At 44.3% G+C, this 15,000-nt stretch overlaps 1 protein-coding gene across 3 annotated transcripts in view; it reads right to left on the bottom strand.

Annotated features, from left to right (window-relative positions):
* Nucleotides 1-15,000, bottom strand: part of LOC129828537 (cAMP and cAMP-inhibited cGMP 3',5'-cyclic phosphodiesterase 10A-like) — a 194,090-nt gene that overhangs the window by 85,985 nt on the left and 93,105 nt on the right. For all 3 annotated transcript variants that reach the window (XM_055889551.1, XM_055889554.1, XM_055889553.1), the window contains exon 3: nucleotides 9,841-9,872. In XM_055889551.1, coding sequence (XP_055745526.1) covers nucleotides 9,841-9,872 — 32 coding nt within the window. The remainder of the gene's footprint in view (nucleotides 1-9,840; nucleotides 9,873-15,000) is intronic.

The following is a 15,000-nucleotide window of genomic DNA, read 5'->3' as shown; positions in this document are numbered from 1 at the left end:
TATAGTCATTAATATGAATCTTGAAGAGGGTGGGGCTCAAGCTGCATCCCTGTCTCACTCCCCGGCCCTGAGGGAAGAAATATGTGTGTTTATTGCCAATTTTGAACGTACACTTATGTTGGCGTATATTTATTTTATAACATCGCAGGTTTTCCCCCCACAAAAAAAACCTTTCCATCAGTTTATACAGCAGGCCCTCATGCTAAATTGAGTCAAAAGCTTATTTTTATTTATTTAATCATCAACAAACCATGAGAAGACTTTGCTTTGTTGTTTTTTTTTTTTTTTTGTCAATAAGGGTGTGCATGGTGTATACGTGGTCTGTCATATGATATTTTTGGTAAGAAGCCAATTTGACATTTTGCTCAGGACATTTGTTTTCACTGAGGAAATGTTAGAGTCTGCTGTTGATGATACTGCAGAGGATGTACTACTAGATTTACTAGTACTGTCCTACTATATTTAAGAAAAAACATTTGATATGTTAGCTGATATGATATAATGTCCAAGGCTTTCTACTGCTAAGTGTACACTGTTGTTGTTGTGATGGACTGTTGTCTGGTTGAGGAGGTGTTGTTGAGCTGGACTGTTGTCTGGTTGGGGGGGTGTTGTTGAGCTGGACTGTTGTCTGGGTCTGGTTGAGGAGGTGTTGTTGAGCTGGACTGTTGTCTGGTTGAGGAGGTGTTGTTGTGATGGACTGTTGTCTGGTTGAGGAGGTGTTGTTGAGCTGGACTGTTGTCTGGTTGAGGAGGTGTTGTTGTGATGGACTGTTGTCTGGTTGAGGGGGTGTTGTTGAGCTGGACTGTTGTCTGGTTGAGGGGGTGTTGTTGTGATGGACTGTTGTCTGGTTGAGGAGGTGTTGTTGTGATGGACTGTTGTCTGGTTGAGGAGGTGTTGTTGTGCTGGACTGTTGTCTGGGTCTGGTTGAGGAGGTGTTGTTGAGCTGGACTGTTGTCTGGGTCTGGTTGAGGGGGTGTTGTTGAGCTGGACTGTTGTCTGGTTGAGGAGGTGTTGTTGAGATGGACTGTTGTCTGGTTGAGGAGGTGTTGTTGTGCTGGACTGTTGTCTGGTTGAGGAGGTGTTGTTGAGATGGACTGTTGTCTGGTTGGGGGGGTGTTGTTGAGCTGGACTGTTGTCTGGTTGAGGAGGTGTTGTTGAGATGGACTGTTGTCTGGTTGAGGAGGTGTTGTTGTGCTGGACTGTTGTCTGGTTGAGGAGGTGTTGTTGTGATGGACTGTTGTCTGGTTGAGGAGGTGTTGTTGTGTTGGACTGTTGTCTGGTTGAGGAGGTGTTGTTGTGATGGACTGTTGTCTGGTTGAGGAGGTGTTGTTGTGTTGGACTGTTGTCTGGGTCTGGTTGAGGAGGTGTTGTTAAGCTGGACTGTTGTCTGGGTCTGGTTGAGGAGGTGTTGTTGAGCTGGACTGTTGTCTGGGTCTGGTTGAGGGGGTGTTGTTGAGCTGGACTGTTGTCTGGGTCTGGTTGAGGAGGTGTTGTTGAGCTGGACTGTTGTCTGGTTGAGGAGGTGGTGTTGTGCTGGACTGTTGTCTGGGTCTGGTTGAGGAGGTGTTGTTGTGATGGACTGTTGTCTGGATGAGGAGGTGTTGTTGAGCTGGACTGTTGTCTGGGTCTGGTTGAGGGGGTGTTGTTGTGATGGACTGTTGTCTGGGTCTGGTTGAGGAGGTGTTGTTGAGCTGGACTGTTGTCTGGTTGAGGAGGTGGTGTTGTGCTGGACTGTTGTCTGGGTCTGGTTGAGGAGGTGTTGTTGAGCTGGACTGTTGTCTGGTTGAGGAGGTGTTGTTGAGCTGGACTGTTGTCTGGGTCTGGTTGAGGGGGTGTTGTTGAGCTGGACTGTTGTCTGGGTCTGGTTGAGGAGGTGTTGTTGTGCTGGACTGTTGTCTGGGTCTGGTTGAGGAGGTGTTGTTGAGCTGGACTGTTGTCTGGTTGAGGAGGTGTTGTTGAGCTGGACTGTTGTCTGGTTGAGGAGGTGTTGTTGTGCTGGACTGTTGTCTGGTTGAGGAGGTGGTGTTGTGCTGGACTGTTGTCTGGTTGAGGGGGTGTTGTTGAGCTGGACTGTTGTCTGGTTGAGGAGGTGTTGTTGTGATGGACTGTTGTCTGGTTGAGGGGGTGTTGTTGAGCTGGACTGTTGTCTGGTTGAGGGGGTGTTGTTGTGCTGGACTGTTGTCTGGGTCTGGTTGAGGAGGTGTTGTTGTGATGGACTGTTGTCTGGTTGAGGGGGTGTTGTTGAGCTGGACTGTTGTCTGGTTGAGGAGGTGTTGTTGAGCTGGACTGTTGTCTGGTTGAGGGGGTGTTGTTGTGATGGACTGTTGTCTGGTTGAGGAGGTGTTGTTGAGCTGGACTGTTGTCTGGGTCTGGTTGAGGGGGTGTTGTTGAGCTGGACTGTTGTCTGGGTCTGGTTGAGGAGGTGTTGTTGAGCTGGACTGTTGTCTGGTTGAGGAGGTGTTGTTGAGCTGGACTGTTGTCTGGTTCTGGTTGAGGAGGTGTTGTTGTCTGGTTGAGGGGGTGTTGTTGTCTGGTTGAGGAGGTGTTGTTGTCTGGTTGAGGGGGTGTTGTTGAGCTGGACTGTTGTCTGGTTGAGGGGGTGTGGTTGAGCTGGACTGTTGTCTGGGTCTGGTTGACTGGAGTATGGTGACCTGTTGTTCGAGCTCCACCTGCCTCACCTCCAGCTGGGTGACCCTCTGCTTGGGGTTGCTCGTCTATGGGGCTGCTTATGGAGGGGGTCTGGTTTGACAGAGGGGTAGTGTGTTAATATGCCATGCCAGGGGATGGTCTGGTTAATATAGCACTGTGCCAGGGGATGGTCTGGTTAATATAGCACTGTGCCATGCCAGGGGATGGTCTGGTTAATATAGCACTGTGCCATGCCAGGGGATGGTCTGGTTAATATAGCACTGTGCCAGGGGATGGTATGGTTAATATAGCACTGTGCCATGACAGGGGATGGTCTGGTTAATATAGCACTGTGCCATGCCAGGGGATGGTCTGTTAAATATAGCACTGTGCCAGGGGATGGTCTGGTTAATATAGCACTGTGCCATGCCAGGGGATGGTCTGGTTAATATAGCACTGTGCCAGGGGATGGTCTGGTTAATATAGCACTGTGTCATGCCAGGGGATGGTCTGGTTAATATAGCACTGTGCCATGCCAGGGGATGGTCTGGTTAATATAGCACTGTGTCATGCCAGGGGATGGTCTGGTTAATATAGCACTGTGCCAGGGGATGGTCTGGTTAATATAGCACTGTGTCATGCCAGGGGATGGTCTGGTTAATATAGCACTGTGCCATGCCAGGGGATGGTCTGGTTAATATAGCACTGTGTCATGCCAGGGGATGGTCTGGTTAATATAGCACTGTGCCATGCCAGGGGATGGTCTGGTTAATATAGCACTGTGCCATGCCAGGGGATGGTCTGGTTAATATAGCACTGTGCCATGCCAGGGGATGGTCTGGTTAATATAGCACTGTGCCATGCCAGGGGATGGTCTGGTTAATATAGCACTGTGTCATGCCAGGGGATGGTCTGGTTAATATAACACTGTGCCATGCCAGGGGATGGTCTGGTTAATATAGCACTGTGTCATGCCAGGGGATGGTCTGGTTAATATAGCACTGTGCCATGCCAGGGGATGGTCTGGTTAATATAGCACTGTGCCATGCCAGGGGATGGTCTGGTTAATATAGCACTGTGCCATGCCAGGGGATGGTCTGGTTAATATAGCACTGTGCCATGCCAGGGGATGGTCTGGTTAATATAGCACTGTGTCATGCCAGGGGATGGTCTGGTTAATATAGCACTGTGTCATGCCAGGGGATGGTCTGGTTAATATAGCCCTGTGTCATGCCAGGGGATGGTCTGGTTAATATAGCACTGTGCCATGCCAGGGGATGGTCTGGTTAATATAGCACTGTGCCAGGGGATGGTCTGGTTAATATAGCAATGTGCCATGCCAGGGGATGGTCTGGTTAATATAGCACTGTGTCATGCCAGGGGATGGTCTGTGTGGAAGATTAAGTTGCTTACATTCCAATTTTTGCAAAAAAGTATCTCTGGATTGTCCATGAGGAGCATTGTTTGTACTCTTTCAGTGCCTTCTCTTTCTTTACATCCAAGGGGTACTGGGATGACCTCTGAGGTCAAAGAGGCCTCTGCATTAGGGTTGGGGGAGGCTGTGAAACTCTGCTGCCATTGTTGGGCTCAAAGGGCTTTCACACATCTCACTTCACACCTCGCTGCAAATTGAAGTTGGAGCCGGGTCTGTTCTCTTAATGCCCTTAATCACTTAGCATTCAAAATATACATTCAATTCAATACAAAAGCTTTATTGGCATGGGAAAAGAAGTGAAATAGAAAATAAACAGAAGTGAAATATCAAGAAAAAATAAACAGTAAACATTACACTCACAGAAGAAGGAATAGACTTTTCAAATGTCATATTATGTTTATAGACAGTGTTGTAACGATGTACAAATAGTTAAAGTACAAAAGGGAAAATAAATAAACGTAAATATGGGTTGTATTTACAAGGGTGTTTGTTCTTCACTGGTTGCCCTTTTCTTGTGGCAACAGGTCACACATCTTGCTGCTGTGATGTCACACTGTGGTATTTCACCCAGTAGATAGATGGGAGTTTATTAAATTGGATTTGTTTTCAAAATATTTGTGGGTCTGTGTAATCTGAGGGAAATATGTGTCTCTAATATGGTCATACATTTGGCAGGAGGTTATTTTGTTGGCAGTGTGTACTTAACCTTTCATCTCTTGAAAGCCAGGTCTGCCTACAGTGGCCTCTCAATAGCAAGACTATGCTCACTGAGTCTGTATATAGTCAAAGCTTTCCTTCATTTTGGGTCAGTTACAATGGTCAGTTATTCTGCCACTGTGTACTCTCTGATTAGGGCCAAATAGCATTCTAGTTTGCTCTGTTTTTTGTTAATTCTTTCCAATTATTGGCTGGTGAGCGGACCCCAGACCTCACAACCATAAAGGGCAATGGGTTCTATAAGTGATTCAATGTTTAGCTAGATCCTAATTTGTGTGTCGAATTTGATGTTTCTTTTGATGGCGTAGAAGGCCCTTTTTGCCTTGTCTCTCAGATCGTTCACAGCTTTGTGGAAGTTACCTGTGGCGCTGATGTTTAGGTCGAGGTACAGTGCATTCGGAAAGTATTCAGACCCCTTGACTTTTCCACATTTTGTTACGGTACAGCCGTATTATAAAATGGATTAAAGAAAAACATTTCCTCATCATTCTACACACAATAACCCATAAAGACAAAGCAAAACCAGGTTTTTAGAAATGTTTGCAAAGTTATTAAAAATAATAAACAGAAATAACTTATTTACATAAGTATTCAGACCATTTGCTTTGAGACTTGAAATTGAGCTCAAGTGGATCCTGTTTCCATTGATCATCCTTGAGATGTTTCTACAACTTGATTGGAGTCCACCTGTGGTAAATTCTATTGATTGGACATGATTTGGTAAGGCACATGTCTATACAAGGTCCCACGGTTGACAGAGCATGTCAGAGCAACAACCAAGCCATGAGGTCGAAGGACTTGTCCGTAGAGCTCCGAGACAGGATTGTGTCGAGGCACAGATCTGGGGAAGGGTACCAAAACATGTTTGCAGCATTGAGGTCCCCAAGAACAGGGTGGCCTCCATCATTCTTAAATGATATATGTTTGGAACCACCAAGACTCTTCCTTGAGCTGGCCGCCCGGCCAAACTGAGCAATCGGGGGAGAAGGGACTTGGTCAGGGAGGTGACCAAGAACCCGATGGTCACTCTGACAGAGCTCCAGAGGTCCTCTGTGGAGATGGGGAGAATTTCCACGAGGACAACCATCTCTGCAGCACTCCACCAATCAGGCCTTTATGGTAGAGTGGCCAAACGGAAGCCACACCTCAGTGAAAGACACATGACAGCCCGCTTGGAGTTTTCCAAAAGGCACCTAAAGGACTCTCAGACAATGAGAAACAAGAATCTCTGGTCTGAAGAAACCAAGATTGAATTATTTGGCCTGAATGCCAAGCGTCACGTCTGGAGGAAACCTGGCACCATCCCTACGGTGCAGCATGGTGGTGGCAGCATCATGCTGGGGGGGGATGTCTTTCAGTGACAGGGACTGGGAGACCAGTCAGGATCGAGGAAGAGATGAACGGAGCAAAGTACAGAGATCCTTGATGAAAACATCCTCCAGAGCGCTCAGGACCTCAGACTGGGGCGAAGGTTCACCTTCCAACAGGACAACGACCCTAAGCACATAGCCAAGACAACTCAGGAGTGGCTTCGGGAACAATTCTCTGAATGTCCTTGAGTGGCCCAGCCAGAGCCCGGACTTGAACCCGATCAAACATCTCTAGAGAGACCTGAAAATAGCTGTGCAGCGACGCTCCCCATCCAACCTGACAGAGGATCTGCAGAGAAGAAAAGGAGAAACTCCCCAAATACAAGTGTGCCAAGCTTGTAGCGTCATACCCAAGAAGACTCGAGGTTGTATTCGCTGCCAAAGGTGCTTCAACAAAGTAATGAGCAAAGGGTATGAATACTAATGTATATGTGATTTTCCTTTATATATATATTTTTTTAAATATTTTATTTATATATATATATATATATATATATATATATATATATATATATATATATATACACACACACACACTACCGTTCAAACGTTTGGAGTCACTTAGAAATGTTCTTGTTTTTGAAAGAAAAGCACATTTTTGTCCATTAAAATAACATCAAATTGATCAGAAATACAGTGTAGACATTGTTAATGTTGTAAATGACTATTGTAGCTGGAAACGGAAGATTTTTAATGGAATATCTACATAGGCGTACAGGGGTCCATTATCAGCAACCATCACTCCTGTGTTCCAATGGCACGTTGTGTTAGCTAATCCAAGTTTATCATTTTAAAAGGCTAATTGATCATTAGAAAACCCTTTTGCAATTATGTTAGCACAGCTGAAAACTGTTGTCCTGATTAAAGAATCAATAAAACTGTCCTTCTTTAGACTAGTTGAGTATCTCGTACAAAGCTGTCTACTGCTCCCTTCACAGAACAGCACAAACTGGCTCTAACCAGAATAGAAAGAGGAGTGGGAGGCCCCGGTGCACAACTTAGCAAGAGGATAAGTACATTAGAGTGTCTAGCTTGAGAAACAGACGCCTCACAAGTCCTCAACTGGCAGCCTCATATAATAGTACCCGCAAAACACCAGTCTCAACGTCAACAGTGAAGAGGAGACTCTGGGATGCTGGCCTTCTAGGCAGAGTTGCAAAGAAAAAGCTATTTCGCAGACTGGCCAATATTAAGATGGGCAAAAGAACACAGACACTGGACAGAGTGTTATGGACAGACAAGTTTGAGGTGTTCGGATCACAAAGAATAACATTTGTGAGACGCAGAAAAAATGAAAAGATGCTGGAAGATCGCTTGATGCCATCTGTCAAGCATGGTGGAGGCAATGTGATGGTCTGGGGGTGCTTTGGTGGTGGTAAAGTGTGAGATTTGTACAGGGTAAAAGGGATCTTGAAGAAGGAAGGCTATCACTCCATTTTGCAACGCCATGCTATATACCCTGTGGACGGCGTTTAATTGGAGCCAATTTCCTCCTACAACAGGACAATGACCCAAAGCAAAGCTCCAAACTATGCAATAACTATTTAGGGAAGAACCAGTCAGCTGGTATTCTGTCTATAGTGGAGTGGCCAGCACAGTCACCGGATCTCAACCCTATTGAGCTGTTGTGGGAGCAGCTTGACCGTATGGTACGTAAGAAGTGCCCATCAAGCCAATCCAACATGTGGGAGGTGCTTCAGGAAGCATAGGGTGACATCTCTTCAGATTACCTCAACAATTTGACAACTAGAATGCCAAAGGTCTGTAATTGCTGCAAATGGAGGATTCTTTGACGAAAGCTAAGTTTGAAGGACACAATTATTATTTCAATTAAAAATATATATATTTATAACCTTGTCAACGTCTTGACTATATTTCCTATTCATTTTGCAACTCATTTCATGTTTGTTTTCATGGAAAACAAGGAGATTTCTAAGTGACCTCAAACTTTTTAACGGTAGTGTATAAATTTGCAAATAATTCTAAAACCCTGTTTTTGCATTGTCATTATGGGGTAACGTACGTAACAAAACATGGACAAAGTCAAGGGATCTGAATACTTTCTGAATGCACTGTGTATAGTTTTTTTTGTGTGCTCTAGGGCAACGGTGTCTAAATGGAATTTGTATTTGTGGTCCTGTCAACTGGACCTGTTTTGGAACACCATTATGTTTGTCTTACTGAGATTTACTGTCACGGCCCAGGTCTGGCAGAATCTGTGCAGAAGATCTAGGTGCTGCTGTAGGCCCAAATTGGTTGGTGACAGAAGCACCAGATCATCAGCAAACAGTAGACATTTGACTTCATATTCTAGTAGGGTGAGACCGGGTTCTGCAGACTGTTCTAATGCCCTCGCCAATTCATTTATATATGTTGAAGAATATCTCTCTCCCTTTTTCTCTATTCCCTCCCTCCCTCCCTGTCACACACATGGGGTCTGCCCTCACCCTGCTAACTGTCACACACACACCGTCCTATACACGTCACTCTTAGTGCTGTCCATTAGCAGTTAGTGACATGATCACTCATATAGACACACACACACACACACACACACACACACACACACACACACACACACACACACACACACACACACACACACACACACACACACACACACACACACACACACACACACACCAGTTCTTACCAAACTGAGTGTATTTTTGTGTTCCAGACCGAGTGTGTTCCTTTCAATCAATGTTTTATCAACTCAGTAGACAGACAGCATATGGGCTTTTCTTTATAAAGTAATAAAGTCCCAAAAAACAGACAACAAAGGACAGTCAAAACACATTTTTGACGAAGGAGTCAGCATCTGTGTCTTAATCTAAATAGATCCAAAACGATTTGAATTCTTCACAGAGAAGGTTCTTATTGTTTAACCCACAGGATTATTAATCCAAAACCACCGACGTTAGCACTTTAAATAGAATGAGATCACATTTGGGGGATACCCTTAGGATATTAGTCTGGCTGGATGCCTCGTTGGATATAAAAAGTTAAAACAGAGAGAAGCAGACGGAGGCAGACAGACGCAGACACACAGACCGACATACAGACAGACGGGACAGAGGCAGACAGAGAGACAGAGGCAGACAGAGAGACAGAGGCAGACATAGAGGCAGACAGAGAGACAGAGGCAGACACACAGACCGACATACAGACAGACGGGACAGAGGCAGACAGAGAGACAGAGGCAGACAGAGAGACAGAGGCAGACAGAGGCAGACAGAGAGGCAGACAGACGCAGAGACACAGACCGACATACAGACAGACGGGACAGAGGCAGACAGAGAGACAGAGGCAGACAGAGAGACAGAGGCAGACATAGAGGCAGACAGAGAGACAGAGGCAGACACACAGACTGACATACAGACAGATGGGACAGAGGCAGACAGAGAGACAGAGGCAGACATAGAGACAGAGGCAGACAGAGAGACAGAGGCAGACACACAGACCGACATACAGACAGACGGGACAGAGGCAGACAGAGAGAAAGAGGCAGACAGAGAGACAGAGGCAGACAGAGAGACGGAGGCAGACAGAGAGACGGAGGCAGACAGAGAGACGGAGGCAGACAGAGAGACAGAGGCAGGCAGAGAGACAGAGGCAGACAGAGAGACGGAGGCAGACAGAGAGACGGAGGCAGACAGAGAGACAGAGGCAGACAGACGGGACACTTACCCTGCTGCCGTCGTTAGCTGATGACGTTTCGTCTGAAAGAAGAAGATGAAACAAGCTGTTAGACTGCGGTGGAGAAGGAGACAAGGAAACAAGACAAAGGAAACAAGGAGACTAGCTAGGAGACATGGTATCTTGGAGACATGGTCTCAGAGTTCATGTGCTCATTACAACCAAACTCAGCAAAAAAAAGAAACGTCCCTTTTCAGGACCCTGTCTTCCAAAGCTAAATTGTACAAATCCAAATAGGTTTTCACTGTAAAAAGTTTAAACACTGTCTCCCATGCTTGTTCAATGAACCATAAACAATTAATGAACATGGTCATTAAGACACTAACAGCTTACAGACGGTAGGAAATTAAGGTCACAGTTATGAAAATTCAGGACACTAAAGAGGCCTTTCTACTGACTCTGAAAAACACCAAAAAAAAGATGCCCAGGGTCCCTGCTCATCTGCGTAAACGTGCCTTAGGCATGCTGCAAGGAGGCATGAGGACTGCAGATGTGGTCAGGGCAATAAATTGCAATGTCCGTACTGTGAGATGCCTAAGACAGCGCTACAGAGAGACAGGACGGACAGCTTATCGTCCTCGCAGTGGCAGACCACGTGTAACAATGCCTGCACAGGATCGGTACATCTGAACACCACACCTGTGGGACAGGTACAGGATGGCAACAACAACTGCCCGAGTTACACCAGGAATGCACAATCCCTCCATCAGTACTCAGACTGTCCGCAATAGGCTGAGAGAGGCTGGACTGAGGGCTTGTAGGCCTGTTGTAAGACAGGTCACTGACGAGTCGCGGTTTTGTCCCACCAGGGGTGATGGTCGGATTTGCTTTTATCGTCGAAGGAATGAGCGTTACACCGAGGCCTGTACTCTGGAGCGGGATTTGGAGGTGGAGGGTCCGTCATGGTCTGGGGCGGTGTGTCACAGCATCATCGGACTGAGCTTGTTGTCATTGCAGGCAGTCTCAACACTGTGCGTTACAGGGAAGACATCCTCATCCCTCATGTGTTAACCTTCCTGCAGGCTCATCCTGACCCTTCAGCATGACAATGCCACCAGCCATAATGCTCGTTCTGTGCGTGATTTCCTGCAAGATAGGAATGTCAGTGTTCTGCCATGGCCAGCGAAGAGCCCGGATCTCAATCCCATTGAGCACATCTGGGACCTGTTGGATCGGAGGGTGAGGGCTAGGGCCATTCCTGCCAGAAATTTCCGGGAACTTGCAGGTGCCTTGGTGGAAGAGTGGGGTAACATCTCACAGCAAGAACGGGCAAATCTGGTGCAGTCCACGAGGAGGAGATGCACTGCAGTACTTAATGCAGCTGGTGGCCACACCAGATACTGACTGTTACTTTTGATTTTGACCCCACATCCTTTGTTCAGGGACACATTGTTCCATTTCTGTTAGTCACATGTCTATGGAACTTGTTCAGTTTATGTCTCAGTTGTTGAATCTTGTTATGTTCGTACAAATATATACACATTTTAAGTTTGCTGAAAATAAACGCAGTTGACAGTGAGAGGACGTTTCTTTTTTTTCAGAGTTTACATGAAGGGAATAGAAACCATATTAAAACCATATTTAGAATAGCAACATAATTGAAATGTGTTTTTTAAGCATCATAATCTTCCACCGATGTAGGATCTTAAATGTTACGTCATTTAGCAGATGCTCACATCCAGAGCGACGTACAGTAGTGAGAGCATACAGTCCATTTTTATACCCCCCCCCCCTTACTGGTCCCCCCCCCCCATGGAAATCAAACCCACAACCCTGGCGTATCAAACCCCATGCTTTACCAACTGAGCTACACGGGGGACCTTCATTTGTCCAATCAAATCAAATTTATATAGCCCTTCTTACATCAGCTGATATCTCAAAGTGCTGTAGAGAAACCCAGCCTAAAACCCCAAACAGCAAGCAATGCAGTTTGCTAAAGTCAGTAAATGTGAACTATTAGGTGGATTGATAATAATAATAATAATTAATGGACATTTTGATACATATTTATTATATTATTGATACTATTATGACCAACAGCTTGTGAATTCACTGTCTGGTCTTGATAATCAATCAATGTCATTTTGTTTCACTCAATTTCTGTCTGTATAGGCTATTGGGTTAAATGGTTTCTGGCTGGGCAAATAAGTGGAGTTGGTATAGCTAATCTATTCGTTTGTTCATCTATCACCGATCAGAAACATTTAGCATGCTATAATGTAGCCTAAATCACTGATCAGACACATTTAGCATGCTATAATGTAGCCTAAATCAGGTGGTCATCTATCAGTGATCAGACACATTTGGCATGCTATAATGTAGCCTAAATCACTGATCAGACACATTTAGCATGCTATAATGTAGCCTAAATCACTGATCAGACACATTTAGCATGCTATAATGTAGCCTAAATCACTGATCAGACACATTTAGCATGCTATAATGTAGCCTAAATCATGTGGTCATCTATCACTGATCAGACACATTTAGCATGCTATAATGTAGCCTAAATCACTGATCAGACACATTTAGCATGCTATAATGTAGCCTAAATCACTGATCAGACACATTTAGCATGCTATAATGTAGCCTAAATCACTGATCAGACACATTTAGCATGCTATAATGTAGCCTAAATCAGGTGGTCATCTATCAGTGATCAGACACATTTGGCATGCTATAATGTAGCCTAAATCACTGATCAGACACATTTAGCATGCTATAATGTAGCCTAAATCACTGATCAGACACATTTAGCATGCTATAATGTAGCCTAAATCAGGTGGTCATCTATCACTGATCAGACACATTTAGCATGCTATAATGTAGCCTAAATCACTGATCAGACACATTTAGCATGCTATAATGTAGCCTAAATCACTGATCAGAAACATTTAGCATGCTATAATGTAGCCTAAATCAGGTGGTCATCTATCACTGATCAGACACATTTAGCATGCTATAATGTAGCCTAAATCAAGTGGTCATCTATCACTGATCAGAAACATTTAGCATGCTATAATGTAGCCTAAATCACTGATCAGACACATTTAGCATGCTATAATGTAGCCTAAATCACTTATCAGACACATTTAGCATGCTATAATGTAGCCTAAATCACTGATCAGACACATTTAGCATGCTATAATGTAGCCTAAATCAGTGATCAGACACATTTAGCATGCTATAATGTAGCCTAAATCACTGATCAGAAGCATTTAGCATGCTATAATGTAGCCTAAATCAGGTGGTCATCTATCACTGATCAGACACATTTAGCATGCTATAATGTAGCCTAAATCACTGATCAGACACATTTAGCATGCTATAATGTAGCCTAAATCAGGTGGTCATCTATCACTGATCAGACACATTTAGCATGCTATAATGTAGCCTAAATCACTGATCAGACACATTTAGCATGCTATAATGTAGCCTAAATCACTGATCAGACACATTTAGCATGCTATATTGTAGCCTAAATCACTGATCAGACACATTTAGCATGCTATAATGTAGCCTAAATCAGGTGGTCATCTATCACTGATCAGACACATTTAGCAGTGTAGTCCTATTATTATTGCATATAGGCAAATGCAACTCCAGAAGCCTGCGAAGGTTGTGAAATATGTACCTGAGACACACGTGCTTTTTGAAAACAGGATTATTGGGGTATAATGATGCAGATAAATCTCCACGCTCCCTAACAGAGTGGAGTTGGAATGAAACATGGATCAAAAAAGCATTTGCTCTGTTTAAAAATGTGACTTATCCCCCCCCCCGCCCCCAATTTCGTGATATCCAATTGGTAGTTCCGATTTTGTCTCATTGCTGCAACTCCCCAACAGACTCGGGAGAGGCAAAGGTTGAGAGCAATGTTGCAGGTTCACTAGGCCAAGCTTTGGGCTGGACCCTTTGGGCTGGACCCTTTGGGCTGAACCCAAGTTAATAGTTGATGCAATGTTTCAAGTTGGTTGCAGACAGGCCATGTGTAGCCAATGTGATTAATAGGATATTTATTTTTATCAAGATATTGCAGTCTGCAATGTTTTTATTTGCTGGCTTTATGTAGACTATTTTTACATAGTTGGCAATAGAAGTTAGTTTTTAGGTTTGTATCATTTTCATTTAGAATTGGATAGAATTTTGATTAACTACATGACAATGATATTGAGATATGACGACGTTATTATAAATTAAATTAAACTGTTTCACGAAAATGTGCATATGAAAACCATAACTGGCACGCAGATCGTTAGAAATGGTCAGATAAATTAGCGTTCCACATGAGAAAGGTTGCCGACTCCTCGTGTCGCCTCTTACCGGGCAACTTCAAGAGAGTAATGTGAGAATCTGAGACAGCCAGCAGGAGCGGGAGGAGAACAGTGTTTTTAATTCTGCCTATCTAGATCTCTGACACCCTCTTGAGGCATTTGTCTTAAAGCATTAGACAAGCTAAATACATATACAGTAGTTGATTTTATTAAAACACATGGGGGTGTGTCTATCTATGGATAAAACACGTTTAGAAATGTACACCAATCGATTGGTAGAAAGAACAGATGACTTTCGGTCATTTAGTTGGGGACAGCCCTACTGATCGGGTAGGTGTGTCTTGTCTGAACAAAATACCGAATTATTTATTTAATTTGGATGCCGCAGCCACGGCTGCACAAACCTTTAACATCGGCCTAATTAAACTCAAAATATGTTATTTTTGTTGTTATTAGTCTTATGTATGTGCCTATACCAATAACAATTTTATAACTATTTATTTATTTTGGATGGTGTATATAAACATTGAAGAAAAATTAACTTTTTACAGCCAAAATACCGTAAGTCTTATGTGAAAGCAGCATTTGTAGCATGTGAAGGGGGCTGTATTGTGTGTGTGTGTGTGTGTGTGTGTGTGTGTGTGTGTGTGTGTGTGTGTGTGCGTGCGTGCGTGCGTGCGTGCGTGCGTGCGTGTGCGTGTGTGTGTGCGTCTCGAAGGAAGACGGAGCTGTCGTGTGATTGTTGTTGTAAACATTCCTTCAGAGAGCACTAGCGTTCCAAACCCAGGGAGCTATTTTAACATTCCTTCAGAGAGCACTAGCGTTCCAAACCCAGGGAGCTATTTTAACATTCCTTCAGAGAGCACTAGCGTTCCAA

This window comes from Salvelinus fontinalis, chromosome 30 (assembly GCF_029448725.1).
Source record: "Salvelinus fontinalis isolate EN_2023a chromosome 30, ASM2944872v1, whole genome shotgun sequence".
Taxonomy (NCBI): domain Eukaryota; kingdom Metazoa; phylum Chordata; class Actinopteri; order Salmoniformes; family Salmonidae; genus Salvelinus; species Salvelinus fontinalis.
The sequence above is the reverse complement of the archived record's forward strand: the minus strand, read 5'-3'. Positions and strand labels throughout refer to the sequence as shown.